The sequence below is a fragment of the Penicillium arizonense genome (genome assembly GCF_001773325.1).
Source record: "Penicillium arizonense strain CBS 141311 chromosome Unknown PENARI_contig011, whole genome shotgun sequence".
Taxonomy (NCBI): domain Eukaryota; kingdom Fungi; phylum Ascomycota; class Eurotiomycetes; order Eurotiales; family Aspergillaceae; genus Penicillium; species Penicillium arizonense.
In genome coordinates, this window is record NW_019173288.1 from 354,194 (window position 1) to 373,870 (window position 19,677).

The window sequence follows — 19,677 nt, forward strand, 5'->3', positions numbered from 1 at the left end:
TCTCTGTTTTCATCTCCTCATGAAGAAATTCCTCCACACTGGCCTATGCCAGCTTCTTTTCATACCCTCCTCATTCATCCTCAATAATAAGATTCCCATAAGAATTGAGAGAAACGCCATGGAATGCTTTCGCTTGAAACCATCGTCATGTCGAGCACCCAGAAAACCAGTCTATGCAAATCCGAAGTACTCGCTTCCGGCAGTCATAGCCGTGTAGAGACGTTGGCGGAGATCCTCATAACTTTCATATTCAGGAAGATCAAGCTCTGTAATAGACAGTTAGTAATTGCAATTGAATAAATGGAAATATGGAATGCGTAAACTTACGGTTGAAGCATGTGTGCGAGCTGGGAAGGCGATCCTTGTTGCCATAGTCGCGGTGGATGTTGAACTTGCTCACGCCGTTCATACCCTCAAGCTCCTTGAAACCATTGAGGGGAACCTTACTGGTTCCAGTGACGAATTGTAGAAGTTTGGCACGCTCTTCTTTGTCGAACGAGCGAACGGCACGCCAGAACCACTGGATCTGCGAGGACGAGGCGGAGTAATTGTGGTACTCGGTGTTGTTCTTCCACTCGTCAACGTCGATCTCAGGAAGACCGGAAATCAGAAGTTCCAGCTCCTGTTCATTGAAGATGGAGATCAGGTCTCGAGGAATAATCTCGTGGAAGCCCTTAAGGAAGTTGTCCAATTGCTCTCGGACAGACTCCACCAGGCGGTATTCAACCACGCGCTGGACGTACTGCTCCTTGTTCTCCTGGGTGACGGGGATATCGCGGCCACCTGGAATCAGATCGATAACTTGCTTCTCGCCAAAGTCATCGGTTTCAATGGCGAAGGTCTCGGTGATGATATCGGTTATGTCATTCTCCAGCATCCAGAGGAGAGACTTATAGTAGTCCAAGTCGAGCGTCTCCATGTCCTTGATAGACACAGATCGGGAGAGAATATTCTTATAGACCGCTCGACTGAAGTGACAGTCAAGAACACGGCCTTCGTACAAAGCCTTACCAATAATGCGTCCAATGAACTTGAAGAACATGAGATGCTCTGAGTTGACACCACTGAGACGGTTGGGGTGGAAAGTGGTTCGGTCGGACGCAACAGGAATGAACAAGGCGTAGTTAGGGTTGAACATGCCACGGGCAAGAACCTGGAACCATTCTCTGGTCACACCACCAGCATCGACACCTTCCTCGCCGTGGAATCGTACATTCAATTTGCCATACTTCAACTCATCCGCGCTCTTAAAGTACAAGGACTTGAACGAGTCAAGGAAGACTTGGTCTCTTCGCACGGAAAGCTGGAGAGGGGGATGAGGGTGGCGCGGCTCGGCGCCACGGGAGTGGACACGGCGGGTGAAGTAGTTGCGCTTGTTATCGAATTCCAGGACCTTGGGGTTCTTCACCAAGAGGGAGAATGTGCCGCTCATCAGACGAGGATTCTGGCGGACAAGCTCATTGAGGATCTTGCGATGCTCCTCTGTGAACTTGAAGAAGAGGTTCTCCATGCTGAGACCATTGTCAGCCGGGGCGCTGTTCACGGACAGTTCGCGGCTACCGCGAGACAGGGGCTGGTCCTTCAAAGTAGTGTTCTTGCAGACAACCATCAGTGCCTCGATAAGAGGCAGGAGAATAGTAGCCACGTTCAGCATGTTCTCCTTTTGGCGGATGACAGTCAAGCAGTCGCTGAGCTTGGTCCACAGGGGTCCGAAGGTCGCGCTCTCATAAAGTCTCTTGAGCACATCCTCCTTAGGAGCAGACTCGGGCTCACTGCCCTTGGACTTGTCTACTCGGGTAGGATCAAACAGGTAGTCGAGAGCCGTCAGGATACGCAAAAGCTTAGCCTGGTCTGAACTAGCGGGCGAGAACTTGGCCAGGGCCAGACCTTGCATATCAGTGCCAGTCTTGGCCTGATGGATATGAGGAAGGAGGTCTTCGAGGTCACCCAAAATGGTATCACTGAGGGCCTGTGCTTGAGCGACCAGCTCACTGCCGATCACGTCACGAGCTCCGGGAACAGCGCTAAGGTTGTTGATGGTGGAAAGAGTATCGCGGAACGTCTTGCCATTGCATTCACGAGCAGCAAGAATGTGAACAACCAGACGGAAGTTGTGGTCAGGGACGACAGGAGGCTCAATGGAACGCTTCTTGCGCTTCTCATCCTCGGCGGGCTCCTTCGACTCCTCGGGCTTCTTATCTTCGTCCTCTCCGCCCTCTGTGGCTTCTTGGCCAGTGATCTCAGTGGTCTCGACGGTGGGCAGAGGAGCATCGGTCATAGACGTATCCATGCCAGAATCGCCGGCTTGGGCAGGCTCTTCGATAGATCCTTCGACTGGCGCGTCCTCGGGCTTCTTGCCCTTCTCTTCCTGACGCTCCTTCTCGCGGCGAAGGAGAACAGTCAGCGGCTGAGTGATGCTGCTAAGGAGACTTGACAGTTGCTCCATGCAGTTGGGGCTTTCCATGATCAACTTCCGGTCCAAGAGAGAAAGCAGAGCATTCAGGGCGAACTTGTTAGCTCGGTTTTCCTTGCCCTTGCCCTTGCGGATTGCCTTCAGCTTAGCGGATGAGGCAGAGTCATGCTCGGTCAAGAAGAACCAAGCAATGTGAGGGTTGAACTGCGACAGGAACGAGAGTGTCCCTAAGCATTGTTGGATGACCATGATCGGGGTCACGTCGCTGCTAACACTGGAAGAAGTCTGAATAGCCATGTTTCGCTTGACAGCCTGGGGCGTCTTTTGTGCTCCTGGTGCCTTTGCACGCAGTGACAGGTGAGAGAAGCTGCGCTCAATGGCGGTAGAATCAACGCTGCCATCCTGTAAAACCGACAGAAGAAGGCTGATCACCTCACTGCGGTTCTGGCGGTTCTCACACACGTTGTGAAGAATGTCGTTTAATTGATGGCGAGCGTTACCATGGAGAGGCATAAACATCAGTCGAAGAAGGGTTGCAATACCAGCCTTGTCAAGCATTTGAACAATTTGACGTCTCTGTTGTTTCTTTGGCTCCTGGTCTTCAGAAGATTCATTTCTCTGCCGGTCGACGGCGCTCATGTCACCGAACTGAGCCATGCGTCGGCTACCACCACCCATAGCGCGGGCCTCGGTCAAGTACTCGGGCCCCAGAGTTGCGAGAACATCCTCTGGTTGATCCGCAAGGACAGCCTGTCGCAACGAAGGATCGAGGGTAGCGAGGAAACTGGCAGCATCCATATCTTCGGCGTGAGCAGGAGGAGCAGCTGCACCAGCGCCAGCGGCACTCTGCGCCTGTCGACGGGCAGCATCACGTTCGCGCCGGCGTCGATCGGCCGCTTCTTGTTGCAAAAGTTCCTCACGAATCTCCGCAGGCAATGCTTCCAGGAATTCTTGATTGATCTCAGTAGGCTCCTCGCCAGCAGCGGCAGCTTGGGATCGCTGTTCGGCAAGTTGCTGCATGATAACCTCCTCGCGGAGTTCCTCGGGCAGAGCCTCCAGATATTCAGGGTCAATCTCGAGACCGGTGATATCGAGCTGACGGCCTCTAATGTTTGTGTGGACCCGAGGGGCAGGCTCGGCCGGCTGGGCTTCGGGTTGAGCTTCAGGCTGAGCTTCAGGCTGAGCAGATGAGGTGGCTTCAGCAGGGGGTTCGGTTGGTTGAACATCCTCCATGGGCTCATCGACCGCAGCGGCTTGGCGTTCGGCTTGACGCTCAGCCTCCTGTTGTTGCCTTTCAGCTTCGAGCCGAGCATTTTCTTCCTGCAACTTTCGCTTGGCCTCGCGATCTTGGCGTTCTTGCTCGGCGCGTTCGTCCAGAATGCGCCTGCGCTCCTCTTCCACCTGCTTCGTGCGGATCTTTTCCTCTGCCATTGAAGTAGGAACGAGGGCCTTCATAATGGAGTTGACGATACGCTGGCATCTCTCAACATACTGGCTGTTGAAGAGAATGCGAGCCTCCTCTTGCCAGCGGGTTCGGGTGGTACCCAGACCAAACTTGACAGCAGTGTGAGGATCATCGCCACGAGTGCGAGCCGGAGGGCCCGATCCGCGAGGAATTCCAAGCATATCCTGGATGCGGCCGGGTAAAACTGCGCGTCTGTCGACATGGACATGGATACCGTCTGGACGAGTAACCACACCGAAACCTGGGGCAGCCTGTCCGCCAATGGCCTGCATGATGGCGTTCATGAAGCTGATGGGGCTGTCCATTGCAACAACTCGGCCACCAGCTGGGTCCATGGACTGACCCCAATCAGCAAAGGGGTCAGTATTGGCTCCACGAGATGGAACGGCGGTCTCTGGACGATCAGTCCGAACAAGTAAGGGGTTAGTTCCGTCATTGTCTCCGCGGGAGGGAATCTGGGTTCTGTGGACACGCTGATAAGGCTGAATAGGGACAAGACCCGAGCCGCGGCCGGGCATGATTTCGGTAACAGCAGCCCAGGCTGGGGGCGCGCCACCACGGAAGCGGTTGTGGTGATGTCCTGCGCGAGGCATTGGAGGCTCATCGCCTTCCCATCCCCACGGCTCAAGAAGATCGTCGTCTGCTAAAGGATTTAGCAAAGTTTCCGTGTAGAGTCTGAGCCATTCTTCATTACCTTCCATATCACCGTAGGATCCTTCCTCGCCGTCGAAGCCATCGATATCCTCTTCAAGTTCGTCCATTTCGTCTTCATCCTCAACTAGATGGGTGGTCAGCAACAGCGTTGAAAGCCGGCGTAGGGTAGGGATGACTGCGGTAGAGAGGGCAGTAGGGGGGGCTGCAGTAGGGAGGGGCGGCGCACCATCTTCGTCGAGGTCATCGAGGATTTCTTCGTGGATGTCACCACCGAGGCCGTCTCCATGGAGATCATCAACGCCTCCAGCAGCCTCATTAAGGGCACGGAAGAGGTCGCCAATGCGATGTTCGTCGCCGTGGCCGCGATTTTGTCTCATATCGGCCATCTCGTCTTCGTACTGGTTCATCATTTCGACCTCTTCTTCATCTTCGGTCATTTCCTCGCTCTCCCATTCATCCTCCTCTCCGTCTTCAAGGCTTTCATTGTCCCGGTCACCGGGGATTTCACCCGCGTACATGTCATCATCCATGTCCGAGTGGTCGTGGTCTTCATCGTCGTCGTCGTCCTCGTCGTCATCGTCATCTTCGTCGAGAATGACTTCAACTGCATCGCCAGAGAGACCTTCAATTGGACCAACGCCATCGTCATCTTCGTCGCTGACGACTTCGCCATCGTCTTCAGGCATTTCTTCATCGTAGTCCATCTCCTCATCATACTCGTCTTCGTACATGTCCTCATCCTCTCCCTCCGACTCCTCGCTGCTGGTCTCTTCCTCGTGGCGAGGTTCCAGCATACCGAGAGTAGAGTGGCGGAAAAGATCGGGTGTTTCCTCACGTTCATCTTCCATGTCAGATACGGAGGTTGCCGAAGAGATCTCATCGTCCTCGGTTTCGCCAAGGGACGAGGAGATATCGGAGTTCTCGCTCAAGAGAACGGCAGTTTGAGTAAGCTTGTTCAATGGGCGAAGAATGTATTTGATGACGCGCTTTGACGAAGGGAAGTTCAAGTCGACATCGGCAACTGAAGCAGTAAGCGCGGGGATGAAGTGTTTCTCGAACATGGTCTTTGCAAGCTGTCTCGTTGAGGTTGGGAAGCCTGCATCGTTGGTGAAAGAGTAGCCACTGAGCATTTTGTCAAAGAGGTCGGCAAGAGACATAAGCTTGGAGTACTTTGCGTCCAGAGGCTCATTTGAAGCCATTGCGTCCTTGTAGGACCGGAGAGCATGCTCCAGCACAAAACGGCGGACAAAAGCAAGCTCCGGCTCGTCTTCCTCATACTTGGGCTCAGTGCGACGTCTGCCAACGCCACCAAATTCACCAGTCTTGGTGCAAAGAGCAACAAGTACTTGCATGGTCCATGTAGATGTGATGCTGCGCTTCTTGAACGCCAAGGTCTCATCGTGTTCCATCGTACCAAGGGGAACAAGCACGTTCAACAAGTAGTTGAGAATGCCAGACCGTGGCTTGGAAGGTGTAGTAGCCAAAGGATCGGCCTTGCGGGAGAAGTTGATGAACTCAACCTTGGTCCGATTGTAGGAGGAGAGCAGTTCAGTCAGACACTGAAGGAGCAAGCAGCGATAAATGTAAATCGGGTGATCGTCGGCCTTGAATTGGGGCTTCTCTCCCTTCTTCGAGCCGCGAGTGGGTTGTGCTTCAGCGGTGCTAGAAACCGATGGAGTGGGTTCATCTCCAGCCATCTCAACGTCAGTTTGAGTGTCAGACTGCTGATCAGCGGGCTGCTCCGAGGATTCAAGGGCAGACTCCTTGTCGTCCACATCCTTGTAGGACAGAAGCTCGGACAGCAGGTAATGAATGACACCGTCTGGGTTCTCCACGACTGGGGCCTTCAACTCTGCACTCTTGGCTGGGCCCTTACCCTTGTCCTTCTCCGCGTCATCGGTCGTAAAGGCCTCACCTGTCTCAGATGACTCGGACTTGATTTCCTCGGGTTTCTTTCCTTGACGCAGGCGATCTTGACGTTCTTTGTCGGCCTTGAGTCCAAGAACTTGCGGGCGAGAGTGAGGGTCAAAGCGTAGCAACCGCAGTTTCTCATTCGTCACCTCCACGAAAATATCAGGAGCTCTTAGCACAAGATGATACATCTGGCGCACGTATCCAGTGGTGTCAACCTGGCGAGAGGTTTTGGACTCGAAGTTGGCAACAATCTCACTCCGCATGATCTGGCGAATAGTAGCTTCGTCTTCAACAATGTGGCGGAGAATCAGCATGAACGCGCTTTGCAGCTTATCATTTGTAGCACTTGAAAGCTGTTTGACCATCACAAATAGGCGCTGGAGATTACGCTTCTCACCAAAGCGGGCAGCGATGCTACGCTGGCGAGTGAGAATGACAAGAACACGGCAAATAGACAGCGCCAGGGTGTCATCCTTGCCCACTCGGGGTAGGATCTCGACAAGAGCTTCAAAGAGCTGGGTCTTCTCGTCGGCTGACACAAGGGGCTCTTCGAGTCGGGCGGGCTCATCGTTACCAACGGTGTCATCCACACTGGCTGGTTGGGTCCACGCAATCTGGGGTGGCTGGCAGTCATCAGACAGCAACTTTTCGAGGATAAGGAGAACATGTCCAACCCAAGGGAATGATTCCTGGTCAGCCTTCTCGGGCGTTGGGAGTTTGATAAACCCGAGGAAAGTCGAGAAGCAATCCTTCAGCTCTTCGAGGGTTGCAGTGTACATCTCACGATCTTGAAGCGTCAGTGCGAGGATGTGAGCATAAGCAGCAATCTTTTTTCCAGCTGTCTGGAAGTTTTCCATCTGCAGGGAAACCAGCGATTGCACAAGGGTCTCTCCAATATCTCGGCGGAAACTCTCAGGCTCTGGGTGCTTCCTAATGGCTGACGAGATCAGATCAGACAATTCGAAAGAGACGTCATGATGTTCGTTCAGAATGTCAAGGGCCCGTTCAATCAGATTGGACCTAATCTTTTCTCTCTCAGCTTCAAGGTCTTCGATGGTGACCACCTGGCGGGTTTGGACTGGTTGTCCTTCAAAGGAGCTTCCTCCGGCAGCGCGACTCTCGGGTCCACTCTGGTGCGATGATCCGGCTGGTTCATCACTGTCGTCCATATCATCGCCGTCGAGAATTCTGCCCAGGTTTCCAGCTGGCCGGCCAGGCGTCTCAGCATCCGCATCTCTTCCAGCCACCAAGGAATCAATCCGGCGCATCGAATCGGTCATTGGTCCGCCAGTCGCTTGAGCCAGAAGCATGGTCAGAGCAGAGCGTGACAGGTCGCCGCCAGCGGTGAAAGACTGGGGCACTTCTCCAAAGCCAGGATCCTCCAGGGGGTCCACACCAGAAGCGATCTCAGGCGATCCAGTTTGAATATCGTTGGGGTTTGGATGAACTCTGGGAGGGTTTCGTAGCCAACTTTGCGCCCTGCAATATTCTTCGGCTGCATTCAAGATGTTGTTGCAACGATAGAGGGCTTCTTTGTTGAGATCAACATCCTTGAATCCTTTGTCAACCAGGGCGGCTGCTCGGTCTTTGTGAACCACGAACGGCTTCTTGGGTGTCTCTGCCAAAAGAGGCCGCGCATCTGACCTTTTCATAACATTCACTTCGTATTCGCCATCCAGAGATGCACGCAGGATATCGATCAACAATCTGACGATGGGGCTCGACGACTGGGTAGCAAAGTCCGAGTTCCACATGTCCTGGGCCATGGGCAGAATTTCCATACGAAGCTCAACCAGAAATTGACCTGGCTGGAAGTATTCGGGGCGATCACGGTCACGCTCGGGGTGACTGGTCAAGGCTTGTGTCTGGCTAGAGTCCACAATGTATTTTCCAGTAGTCAGGTCCGCGAAGAGCCCAAGAATAATCTTGATTCCACCATAACCCGATGCAAGCCGGTTAGCAAGCTCTTTGTCCTCGTCGGGGATGGACTCAGCAGAGGGAAGGGACTTGATGTCGTTCAAGAACACGTCACAAATGTCTTTCAACACTTTGAGGCCGTTGTTCTTCTTGAATGCAATGAGGACTGATGTCAAGTAGTTCGAACTAGGACGCTCCGTGGGAATTTCATAGAGAAGGTGGGAGAAGTGGGAAAGGACGACAATCAGATAGGCAAACCGGTGCTTGTGGCTATCACTGGAGTTCGCAGGCTCAAACTCTAATTGGCGAAGAACACCCTCAGCGATGGCCTCTGCAACCAAACTACCATTCTGTCTCTGTTTCTGAAGAGGGTCCATGCGTCGCTTGCCAATAAGGCCAAGTCCGAGGTTGTGCAAGAATCCTGTAATCGAGGTGGGCAATGCACTGAGAAGGTAGCGAAGTGTGCGAGCATTCTTGAAGTTGACGTTTTCTTCGTCCACGGGAGTGTCGTCTTCTTTTGGTTCCTGGCCTGGTTGAGCTTGTCCAGCTTCTGGGGCACCGGAGCTTTGAGGTCGAGAATCAGCGCCAGGGGTTGCTGGAGGCTCCTGAGGAGTAGTCTTGGCCTTTCCAGAGGAGGATTTATCAGCAGTCTCCTGCGTAGCCTTGAGCCACTTCTCGGGGATGTTCTTCTCCAGCAAGATGCCTTCCCACACGCAAGAAGCAAGAAGGTTGCTCAGCGAATTGATGAGAATGCAATATTGATCCGCGAGGTTGACTTGGCCGAATATGGAAGTGGATTGGCCAGGTCGGGTTTGGTACAAGGGCAACGCGAAGGTCTCACGAAGGACATCGGTTAGGAGAAGAACGGCATTCAAGTGTCTGACAAAGAATGTTCCAGATTGAGCGGCGGCGGTAGGTTCCAGGGCTGGGTCCTTTGAGTCTGCTGGTTTAATCAACGACGTAAAGAATCCCGATCCGCTGGGTGCAGTCCAGAAGGCCGAAAGATTCTCCACTGCGGACTGGGCGCGGCGAAGGAGAGACGGAAGCACAAGGTGAGGCTTTGTCTCCGCAAGCATGTGAACAAGAACAGTGATCTCCTGGTTAGCATTGGTACTGTGGAAATCAAATGCCAAGCTTTGGAGAGTTGCGAGATCCAGAAGGAACTCTGCGCCGCCAGCCTGAATAAATGCAGTACAATTAACCTGGTTTTCGAAGAAAGCGCCCAGGAAACGCGTAGCCGGGAACAAGTAGTCGGTAGCAGTAAGTCCATGTTCATCCTTGTCTTTAGGTTCGAAATCGGGACCTGGCGAAGGAAGAACATGGCTCAGATCACCAACGACCAGCTTCGCGCCGTTGGGGAGATCGTGAGAATTGAGCTGAGGAGCACCTAGGGTCGTAGGGTCATCGACTGACGCGTCAGCGGGTGTGCCGATTTCCCGGAACAACGAAGAGATATCTCCGGAAAGGCTCTTGTTGCCGACAGCATCTTCAGTCCACAGCTTAGTTCCCATTCCCTGCTCCCAGGCCTTGGTACGACCGAGAACGTTAACACGGGCAGCCATGACGAGTACCGCAGACATGATAGAGGTCTTCAATGCCGGGTGGTGTCGAACAAGCTCATCGAAAGTCGTGCCTAGTGAACGGACAAGCTCAGGGTCGTCCTTCAAGCATTTGACATGATCGGGGTTTTCAAAGATCTCGAAGAAGCTTTCAAGGGCATCGGAAGACTGGAAAAGGTCTAGACCAGAGGAGTTCAGGCAGATAGCTCCAAATGCAGAGGGGATACAAGCAAGAGCATCGGCTGCGGACATGATGCCAGGGGCAAGAGGAGTACCCTTTGGCCTGACAAGAGCATATTCGCGGTCTTTCTTTTTTCCCTCTGACTGGGTGGCAGCTTCAGCGGTAGGCGGCTGAGAAGCAGATTCGCCTTCTGCTGCGTGACCCTCGGACTCCACGGCGGGAGGCTTCTCGACGACCTGGAGTTCACGGCCCATAACAGCAGCGAGAAGACTCTTGCTGAGACCAGCCTCGGCGATGACGGCATAGCTAGTAGGCTCATTGTGAATGAAGCTGCTGAGAATGTTGACGGCGGTACTCCATACATGCGAACCGAACACACGAGCATTCTCGAACACAAGGCGGAGAGAAGTCAGCAATTGGGGAGAGTCAATCAAGTTGCGTAACACACGATCGAAGCCGCCACCATTGTGCTGCATGATGTGGTTGACGAAACGGAACATCCAGCGAAGGGTCTGCTGTTGGAAGTAGGGAATTTGATAATCAACCGATGGGTTCTTGTATTGAGCAGGAAAACCCTCCCCGCGGTTGACCTTTTCGAAAGCGGTTTTGGTTTCGTAGTCAATCAGGTCAGACATTGCGTCAAAGCCTTTGGCGGTTGTCAATGTTCCCAGGGCATCCCGGACCGCATGCACAAAGGTATCAAGGAACTCCATGATGCGGGAATACACACGGCGCGATTTCTCGTTGCGCAAATTCAGAATGTCAACAAACATAGGGATCAGACCAGCTGCAACCAGAGTGTCTGGTGTACGTGTACTTGAGCTTGGAAGGGTGCGCAGGAGTGCAAGCAAAGCATCACGCCACTCATCATAGTATGCAGCATCCGTATCCTCCCCTTCTTCGCTGAGTTCGTTGACCATTTTCCGGGTCAAGAACATGAGGACTCCGTGGTTGACATTGACACTCAAAGCTGCACAAACGTCGACGGCGCGAGACTTGTGCTTCGCCAATGAGTCCAGTGCCTGGATTGCTAAAGTCTGGACAAGTCGCGAGACCTCGAGGTCACCACTGGCACCGAGATGAACCAATTCGGCCAGCTGGTAAGCAAGCTGAAGGCGTTTCGGTTGCTCCATGTCATATTGAAGAACTTTTTGCTGGAAAGAGCTCTCCGGCTGAACATGGGCCAGGTTAGTCACTGCGAGGGCCTTGATGGACAGAATCTGTTCACGAGTGGCACGGGAGCCTGTCAATGCCTGAGCAACTCGAAGTTTGTGAAGCAGCTCATATTTTGACTCAAGGGGAAGATGAGGGAGGTTAGCTGCAAGAATATCCTCCAACTTCGCGGAAGAGACCTTAGAGTAGGAGATTTCTAAGACCTTGCCCCCACGAGTTGCCTCATCTGCCTTCCCACCTGTGGCTGGGGCAGCCGGTGAATCATCAGTGCGGCTCAATTGAGAAGCGGGATGTGTTGCGCTTCGTCGCAGCGGAGTGGGTGTAGTTGGAACGTGTGAGCCATGTTCCGTCTGACCATATTCGGATGTCGTTCTTGTCTGTTCAAATGATCCAGAAGGATAATAGAGAACTCGAACATCACCCCATTCCTCCCAGCCCTCACTGTCACGCACAAGAGAAACTAACTCATTGGCATTGATCTTAGTTTGAACAGCCTTCTCCTTGCCCTTAGCTGAAATGGCGGGAGAGGCGGTGGGCTGTGCTTTACCGGCGAGGATTGGACGTGGGAAAGGTGCGGCAATCTTCTGCAACTTTTCAAGGTCAAGAGCATAGTGAGATTGCAATACTGACTGCTGGTGAGCGCCACGCTGACGGGAATGATATCTTTGGGCCAGGCAGAGAGAGAGGCGCAATGTAGACTGGAGAAGAGACAATGATGTAGTGTTCAACAGGTCACCCAGGCGATCGCTGCTGCTATAGAGACTGCGGTTACCACATTTCTCGAGCAAAAGACGCGAGAATTCTAAAATTGCTTCTAGAAGCTCCCGGTCTCCATCGGGGCCGTATCCCAGAGCATTCAACTTGGCATCAACGCCCTCCGCTGGCTTTTTGCTCTCATCGGCCGAATATGATTCCTCCAGAACGCTTCGAGTGAACGACTGGGTCTGGGGACCAGTGTTCAGGAAATATTTCTCGACCGCCGAGGCCAAAATCTCGTCGAACCGGTCCAGGACATTGATCCAGTGGTAGAGATCACCGCGCGGGAACGGCCATAACTTCGGGAATGTGTTGAAGAGAGACGGGAGCTCGGGAATAGGAAGACTCGTAGCACGTCCTATGAATTCTTGCAAAAAAGGTGACTGTAGAGAGAAGAAAATTTTTTAGTTGGGTTGCACATCAGGCCGCCGGAGGGTAACTCACGATTGTAGCCTCATGCTTTTGGCTGGCTACCTTCTTAATTCTCCCCATGATAACTATCGAATCAACAGTCACACATGAGGGAGTTGAAAGATTCCAGGAGGCTTATCCCCTAGAAGGTGGGGTGGGAGGGTCGTGAAGACCAGTGTCGCGGAGAAAGCGCGAGAATGCCTTATGACGTTTTTGGTGCTGCTTTGCCTCAACGAAAAGCGAATCGATTCAACGCGAAAGACGCACGGTCAATATTCGGTCAGAAGGAAATTTTCAACCGGCGGGAATCTGGGTTGAATTTATGGTTCAATCGTGGGGGAGCTGGCGATTTCGAGAGAGCTCAAATCTGAGAGCGTGAAGGATGAGATATCGGTTGGTCAAAGCTGCCAGGGAAAACGGGTGCAGGTCGTTGGCCCTGAAGTTCTGACGCAGAGACGATATCCGAGCTGTGAGGTCAAAAGGAAAGGATGGAGGGGGGTGAAAACAGAAGGGAAGAGAAAAAGGAAGACTGTCCAAAGGAAAGATTGAATGGAGCTGGTCTTGCCGGCAGATGGAAGGGCGGCTCTGGCTGATTCCCCCGCTGGGCCTCAGGCAGCACTTCTCGTGCCTGAGGGTCTCTTGTTTTACATATGATGTCAATGTTCCAATTTCTTTTCTTCTACAAGCATACAGATTTAAGGACTACAGGCAATTAATTATTTCGGAAAGTGAGAATTCAAATAGGTATCAAATTTGAAGCTCACCATAACAATATCTGCGAATACATAAAGGCTGCGCGCAACACAACGCCGAGAAACAATACATCACGCCATGATGATAACCACTTTCGCTCTTCGTCCACAAATCAGTCATTCAATTCCCTTTACTCCCGTCTGGCAGGGAGCTCTCCGTCCCACTGAATCTTCATAGTCATGGGGAATGGAGAGAAGCTACTATGTTGAGCGTCCATGTACATGGCAATTCCTCCCAGGCCGTCGAGCCTCTTCAGGTGACCTTGGAGCCCAGGGGCACGACGGAGGTTGTCTAGTCTGCCAAGAGTCTTGAGCATGGTAGACAGCGCAATAGGGCACATTTTAACACCCAGGCATTGATGAGGGCCAAAGCCAAAGTGGGTGTACAGGCTCATATCACGATCAAGACGGACCTTGTCGGGATCGGGGAAGGCGATAGGATCACGTCCTGCAACAACCTATAATTAGGAGATACGTTAGGTCCGAACGCTGACAGGGGTGGACTTTCGGTCAGGGGAGATGGCAAGGACTCACCAAGTTGCAAATGATCTCCTGGCCAGCCTTCAGGGTGACGTTCTGGCCGTTGTCTTCGACAACAGTTGGCTTTGACACAATGCGGGGCAATGCGACTGAGCAACGCAGCCTAGCACCTTCCATGAAGCTGGATGCGGTCAGTATATGCTACACTTGAGATATTAAAAGAACTTACTATCGCACGAGGATCTCATCAGCTTCGGGTGTGTCCTCTCTGGACAAGCGCTGGATCTCAGCCAGGTGTTCAGCCGCCTCATCAGAGAGATAATAGTCAAGACACTGAGAGAAGAGCTGGGCCTGGTTTGCAACCAATGCACCAGCTGTGGGGAGAATGTGCGACCACACAATATCCTTAACCGGCAGACCGCTGTCAAGCAGGCGCTGGATCATGTGAACGCCATATTCACTCAGGATATCGTGGCGGTGGAGGCGGTTGACCAGGGTGGAAATGAAGCCAGTCTTGGAGACAAGCTCAACGTTAGCCAACGTCAATTCACCCAGCTGTTGCGCAACCTTGCGGGCAGTCTGGCAAAGCTGGAAAGATTTGGAGACATCGACATCATAGAAGATGCAGGCAAAGATCACAGCCATAATCTGGTACAGTTCCTGCTCGCTGAATACGCCTCTGGGGTTTGATTCGGTCTTCAAGGACAAGGAGAAGATGTTGGCACAGAAGTGGACTTGGGCGAGATCGGCAACATCGCGGACGATATCAACTTGGTTGACTCCAGCGATCTTGTACGAATTGCGCTCCAGAAGTTTCAGAGTAATATCCTCATAGAAGGATCTCACTTCGGACTCCCACTTCTCCCGGTACAGGGCAGCGCCGAGCATCTTCCGCGAGCCTGCATTGGGAGGGAGATCACCCGACAAGGCGAAGGCTCGACCATAGGGACGGCCGCTATTTTCCATCAGGAACTGAATCTTCTCGCCCCATAGAACCTTGAAACCCTCTTGGTCATTCAGGATGCTTGTGCAAGCAGAGTGGGAGTTGATGAAAAGAGGCGGGGACTTATAGAAAGGCCGGTCGAAGCTATAAGACTTGACTGTGCCAAGGCTGCTCAGGATCTTGTGGTTCTCGTCAGGCACAACCATAGGGAAATGTGCATAAACTGAGTCGCCTCGGAAGTGGTTGGGGAACGCCTTCAGGGCCAGCTTGTAGAAGACTTGACCACCATCAATGGAGTTATCATGGTTAATCTCGTTGAAGGCCCAGTTTGTGAGATGCTTCGGGGTGAAGTCAACCGTGTAGAAGCGGTCGCCACGAACGAGAGCAACCGCGTCCGAAAGAATAGCTCTAGAGGTCGTGAAATTGGTGCATAGACCGCTGCCCGGAGCCATGGGTTGTTTGGCCTCTTCCACAATAAGTCCTGGGTACAGCTCAACGAGATCAGGGTGGTCGTAGAAGTGTCTGAGCTGATCAGCAATGTACGGATCCGAGTTGATCTCTTCGAAAGTCTGATAAGGAGCCAAGTTGAAGTACTGGCGGAACTCGTTCAGGGTCGCCAGATTCCATGAGCGGGCTTGTTTGATGCCGAGGACCTCAATGCTTCTGAAAACCTCTGGAACATTGAGGGAACCAAACGCCCCAGCGGGATCTTCGACACTGTCCTGGAAGATTTTGACCAGGTCATTGTCGTCAAACAATCCATTTGCTTGGCGTTTCATCCCAGCGAACGGGCGTTCCTGGGGATCTGCTGGAATCTTTGACTCCCATTGTCTGAGACCTCCTGTAAATTGCTGCAGTGAGATTTTGGTTGTGTCCTGACCTTGGAACAACTCTTTGTATAAATCCTCTGACCACTTTTGATCCCGAGCCGAGACACAGGAGTGCCAGCGATAAACCAAGTTGAACTCGGCCGATGTTTGGTTTCCAGTAGCCTGGGCAGCAGCTTCACCAAGCAAGCTATCCTTGATGTCTGCCCGAGGGTCCAGACTCCATACACTGTCAGTTCGGTTGACATTGAGAATGGTTCGAACATAATCCTTCAGAATGATGTTGACATAAAGTCCACAAGTGACGAGCCGTGCTGTCTGGAAGAGGTCGTTCTCCCAAGTGGCAACGGCTTGTGTGTTAGACGCATCTGGCTTTGTGAACCTACCACCTTCATTGATAGCCGCCAATTGTGTCGCAACAGAGTTGTGGAAACGGTTGAACATAATAAGAAGGACACCCACGCCAGGTGGGAATCCGAGAATCCGCTTTGTGGAAAAGCAATCGGGCTTCAACTTTCCATCCTTGAAGGATCTGACTGCATCTTGCTCTGTCTGGTTGTTTCCATAAAGGGGAGCCAGGTCGAGGTATGAGGAACACAGTGATTTCGTTTGATCCCTGGGGTCGGTCTGGAATAGGTCTAATTGCTGTCAGCTTCACCATTCATCACCCGACGGGCCCGGTTCACATACCGTGAATAATGATAGAAGCAAGGTAGAACAGCACGCTAGAAATCTTGTTCGGGTGTTCTTTGAACTCTTTGCGAGCCAAGAGACTATCAAACAGGGCCTCTGGCTCTGGAAGAGCAGCGGGCTGCATCGTCTTGGGTCGAACAGACCGGGCATAGGGGGTATTAGCAGCTCCGATTTGGGGCCAGAAGGTATTCTAGAGCGTGTTAGCTGCGATTACGAGGCTCAGGGTAGGCAAATCATACGTTTCCAGATCCATCGGCCTTGCGATATGCAGCATCACGTCCCAGATAGCTATCGATGGTCAGTAACAACAATCGTCCGTTTGAAGTGATCAACTCACGAGATCGGCGGGTGTTCCAGATCTCCCCACAATTGGTTCAGGAAGGTGTTGGTCAGCTCCTTGCCGTTCCGAGATGTTGAGGGCAAACCAGCAGCAAGCTGTAGAATGGGTTAGACTGTCCTGGTCAATTAGCTGTGCGTTGACGAACCTGAATCACACGCTCCATGATGTAGTCTCTGTCATTGACAGCCTCGCCAGTGATGGCCGATTTAGCGACCTCGGCCAGGGTTTTGGCATCTTTGAGGTCGAAATGGAGCAGGTCCTTGGCGAGACCTGTCACGGTTGGCGCTTGGATGTAGCTCCCATCGCCAGTTTGAGTAGGCAATGGCCTCAACGCAGCAGCCACGACTTGCTCGACTTGGGCAATCTTGTTGCCGTTGGCAGAGTCTTGCTCTCCCATTGTGAATTGGGAGAATATGGTACAGAATGAAAAGTGAAGTGCAGGGCGGACTCAGGTGGTAACTGCACTGTGTTAGTTTGGGGTTCAATTGGTGTGTGAAGAACAGCTCAGGACAGCTTTTGCTGACAACAGTATGGTTTCAACAAGTGGGTTTGAAGAAGGGGAGCAAGATTTGCAAGAGAAGGAAGAAAGAGAAAGGAAAATGAACCAGGAGCTTACCAGACACGTGCAGGACAGGCAATTAGGCAATGTAGTAAGAAATTACCTAGGCAGCGTCGCAAAGATGTATATAGGAAAGAGGCAGCAGAAAAAGAGCACCACCGATAGACACAGTAGGGGCTAGGAGAAGAATTGAATCATCATGCGATCCCTCGGGGGAAATGGGATAGGATATAAATTATAAGAAAACGCGGAGTAATCGCAAGCCCATCAGCCGAGCAGTACGGCTGAATTCACCCACAATAAGGCCAGCCGTGTCTCCATTCGTGATCATTCCTAGCGCATTCTAGCTCTGCAGCTGGAGATGACAGGCGAACGCCCCACTAGCCCATTGAGCAATAAGACATCGCTGATTCGCGAGCTAGATGCCCCTGTCAGATTCATATTGGTATTTGCTAGTCATTGAACGGCTCATGGACTAAATACGAGGGCCTAGTGTTGGAGTGAAATGCTTGACAGATATGGTCTGAACTATGTGATTGGAGTATTAATAGCGGCTAAACAGACCCGGAGATATGCGATGCCTGAGTCTCGGCTCCGCAGACTAACTATAGCCTGGGGGAATAAAAAAGAAAGAAAGGGCTGTTCATAATCACAGTCAGACCAAATCTGATTGGAAAAAGGCCAGGAATGGTCACGGATGAGGCGTTGATTGGCGATGTCGGCCGGACTAGCCGTTCGAGCTGAGACCCAGCGGGGCCATATCAGTTCTGATTTGATGTGATTTGGCCGTTATGCTAGCGTTTTGTTGGTCTTCAGCTGTGCACTGCCTTTGCCCCGTAGTTTGTACTTTAGTACTTTAGCCAGCTGACACCAGATGAGCCTCTATAACCTTTAAGAAAAGAGGCATGATGCCCACCTTCTGAGGGACTTATTTCTGTCGCATGGTCCTCATATTCCGAGGTTATTGGAAAGACTAATCCGAGCCATGCGTGAACCAAGTACTAATTGTACGACAATACATCAAGTGCCCACCTTGGGGTCCACGAGGGTCGACTTTCAGCTGCCAAGCCTTCTGGTATTTTGGCCTCAGGTGTCTACACGTGATGTCGGCCGAGGTCCCAATACCGAGTATGTTGGGGCGGCACAATTTCCAGTCCAATTGCAACCTCAACAAGTTCACTTGGTTTGACCTAGCATCATAATCCAGGTCTTGCGACAGCTTGGGCTCCATCTTCTGTCATGTCGAATATCACGCTCACCGTGCAGCCAAGGGGTACGCAATGATAGCTCCTATTTATTCCAACAAAAGCTCTAGAAAACTACTGAGAGAGAGCCCAAAGCACATTGCTAATATTTTTATACAGGCAAACCCATCCGAAAGCTTCCCAAGGAGGTCGAGATCAGCCTCAATGCCTCTACAGAAGAACTGCACACTGCGCTCTCCGCAGCCTCCGGGTGCTCAATCCACCGGATGAGAATCACCAAGGGTAGCGACCGCAGCCTGGTACCAAACTCGAACGGTACCACCATTGACGAAACTGGCCTGCGCAACTCAAGCGTGATTCACGTCAAGGATCTCGGTGCGTGCCTATATACCCGGCCGTCTGGAGATCAATCAAATCGCCGGACTCCACCACTCCACGAACAGAAAAACTAACCCATTATCAAAATCAAACAGGCCCCCAGATCGCCTGGCGCACAGTCTTCATCATCGAATACCTAGGACCCCTACTGATCCCCGCGCTCTTCCTCTTCCCCCTCCGCCCCCTCCTGTACTTCAACTATGACAAGCCCCTCCCCGAACCCTCGCACGTCCAGCGCCTCGTGTGCGGCCTCCTAACAGCCCACTTCCTCAAGCGCGAGTTCGAAACCATCTTCGTCCACCGCTTCAGCAATGCCACCATGCCCGCCCACAACATCCTCAAGAACAGCGCCCACTACTGGGCCCTGGCCGGCTTCAACATCGCCTACTGGGTCTTCCGCCCGAACTCGACGGCCGCCACGGACTCGCCCAACGAGGCTCTTGTGTATGCCGGTCTAGCTCTCTTCTCTTTCAGTCAGCTTGCCAACTTGAATGCGCACTTGATTCTGCGTAATCTTCGTCGTGCGGGTACTACGGAACGAGGTATTCCCTCTGGATTTGGTTTCAACTGGGTTACTTGCCCCAACTACTTCTTTGAGATTTTGGCTTGGTTAGGTGTTTACCTGGTTAGTCAGTGCAACTGGAGTGTGCTGTTCTTCATCTTGGTCGGTGGTTTGCAGATGTGGAGCTGGGCTTGGAAGAAGGAGAAGCGGTATCGCAAGGAGTTCGGTGACAAGTACAAGAAGAAGCGCACCGTTCTCCTGCCTGGCCTTCTTTAAGTGGGCTGTATGGTCAATGCCTGGTTGGCATTGGAATGAGTGGTTGAGTTGAGTGTTGTGGATGAAATCACAGCAAGGCATGGAATTGCCTTAATAGAGGGCTTGAGACATAACTTACTCTCAAGTCGATTATCGATCGACGTCGATTGTCGCGAGCAAAGATATATTTACCAATTGCTGATACAATCATGCAATCTATCACGTCAAAATAGGACATAGCAAACCGTGAAAGTGAAAATAGTGCTCCATTCGAACATATGCAAAGTAAAAGCAAAGACA

At 52.3% G+C, this 19,677-nt stretch overlaps 3 protein-coding genes across 3 annotated transcripts; 1 reads left to right on the forward strand and 2 right to left on the reverse strand.

Annotated features, from left to right (window-relative positions):
- Nucleotides 1–171: 171 nt before the first annotated feature.
- tom1 (E3 ubiquitin-protein ligase TOM1) lies at nt 172–12,524 on the reverse strand (the record flags this gene model as incomplete). Its single annotated transcript, XM_022632501.1, has 4 exons — nt 172–266; nt 328–4,518; nt 4,573–12,415; nt 12,477–12,524. 4 exons carry the CDS (start codon nt 12,522–12,524, stop codon nt 172–174), a joined length of 12,177 nt encoding a protein of 4,058 aa, XP_022487565.1.
- An 802-nt stretch (nt 12,525–13,326) lies between these two features.
- On the reverse strand, nt 13,327–16,875 carry PENARI_c011G06559 (peroxidase/cytochrome P450 family protein; the record flags this gene model as incomplete). The annotated part of the gene is made up of 7 exons (XM_022632634.1): nt 13,327–13,653; nt 13,730–13,856; nt 13,905–16,083; nt 16,136–16,328; nt 16,378–16,426; nt 16,476–16,573; nt 16,624–16,875. The coding sequence occupies 7 exons, from the start codon at nt 16,873–16,875 to the stop codon at nt 13,327–13,329; spliced, it is 3,225 nt and encodes a 1,074-aa protein (XP_022487651.1).
- Nucleotides 16,876–18,276: 1,401 nt separating this feature from the next.
- PENARI_c011G01688 (trans-2-enoyl-CoA reductase (NADPH) TSC13) lies at nt 18,277–19,398 on the forward strand (the record flags this gene model as incomplete). Its single annotated transcript, XM_022632508.1, has 3 exons — nt 18,277–18,310; nt 18,402–18,617; nt 18,716–19,398. 3 exons carry the CDS (start codon nt 18,277–18,279, stop codon nt 19,396–19,398), a joined length of 933 nt encoding a protein of 310 aa, XP_022487649.1.
- Nucleotides 19,399–19,677: the final 279 nt, after the last annotated feature.